We start from the raw sequence: 1139 nt of genomic DNA on the forward strand, positions 1-1139 counted from the left end.
GGGTGAGGAGAGGAAAAGGGAGAGAGCCCATTGGGATCAATGGACTGTGCTCACTCTCTTCCTCTGTTTAGAACAATTTCAAATCTTCACTCAGCAGATATTTCACTTACTTTGAGGCAGGAGCTGCAACCAACCTCCATCAGAACAAGGACTTACCAGTACTTTAATCTAATCCTTTCAAGGGTTTCAAAGATAGAGGCATCAGGTCAGTCCTCCAAGTTTGTGTGCAGGAGCTGGGCGCCCCTGAACTGTACCCATGAAGTCCAAAGAAAGGAAGGAAAGAAAACTACAGAAAGAACATAGGGCAATGCTACCCAACAGGAAAAAAACTGAGATGCAGGAAACGAAGCCTGGGGCTAAACCCTGGCCATGACTATTAGGAAAGTACCAGAGGATGCCCCGCCCGCCGGCCCACACCGCGCAGCCTGTGCAGTCACAAAGTGGGGCCTTGGGCCTAAACAGTCCTAGATCTGTCGCAGAACATTCCAGATCCTCCCTGTCCACCGCGCCCACTTTGGGTGCCACGCAGACACAATCTTCAGCGGTGTGGGAGACAGAGGGTGCGCGACAGCGGAGGTCGGTCTGGTTATCCCTGTGCCGCGCTGGCACAGTTTCTTTGCCCACTTGATGCATGAAATAAAACTTCCGTGACTCGCCCGCTGCATTGGGGAGAGTGTCCCAGAAAGAAGCACACCAGGGAATTGGGGAGGAGGAGGGGAAACTCAAACTCAGAATGAGAGAGCTTTCGCAGCCGATTCGCAGCCAACCTGCTTCTCAGAGGGTCCCGGGGCGGGGCAGCAGGAGGGGCAGCGTCTCCGAAGGACCCCGCTGAGGACATCCCGCCCACCGCCCGAGAAGGCCAACTCCGCCTGCCTGAGTCAGGGCTGGATCTGGGGAGGAGCCGGGGAAAGGCGGCCCCAGCCCAGAGCGCAGCCAGAGGCCGCAGGGAGTGCAGGAGGGCTGTCGCGGATATGGGGGAGAGCGCGCTGGAGCCGGGGCCTGTGCCCGCGGCGCCGGCGGGGGGCCCAGTGCACGCCGTTACGGTGGTGACCCTGCTGGAGAAGCTGGCCAGCATGCTGGAGGCGCTGCGGGAGCGCCAGGGCGGCCTGGCTCGGAGGCAGGGCGGCCTGGCGGGCTCG

At 59.7% G+C, this 1139-nt stretch overlaps 1 protein-coding gene across 1 annotated transcript in view; it reads left to right on the forward strand.

Annotated features, from left to right (window-relative positions):
- Window positions 1–971: 971 nt before the first annotated feature.
- The window catches only part of PRKCDBP (protein kinase C, delta binding protein), a 1779-nt gene continuing 1611 nt past the window's right edge, over window positions 972–1139 (forward strand). The window contains exon 1 of the mRNA XM_008573699.1: window positions 972–1138. Coding sequence (XP_008571921.1) covers window positions 972–1138 — 167 coding nt within the window. The remainder of the gene's footprint in view (window position 1139) is intronic.

This window comes from Galeopterus variegatus, unplaced genomic scaffold (assembly GCF_000696425.1).
Source record: "Galeopterus variegatus unplaced genomic scaffold, G_variegatus-3.0.2 Scaffold956, whole genome shotgun sequence".
NCBI classification, from domain to species: domain Eukaryota; kingdom Metazoa; phylum Chordata; class Mammalia; order Dermoptera; family Cynocephalidae; genus Galeopterus; species Galeopterus variegatus.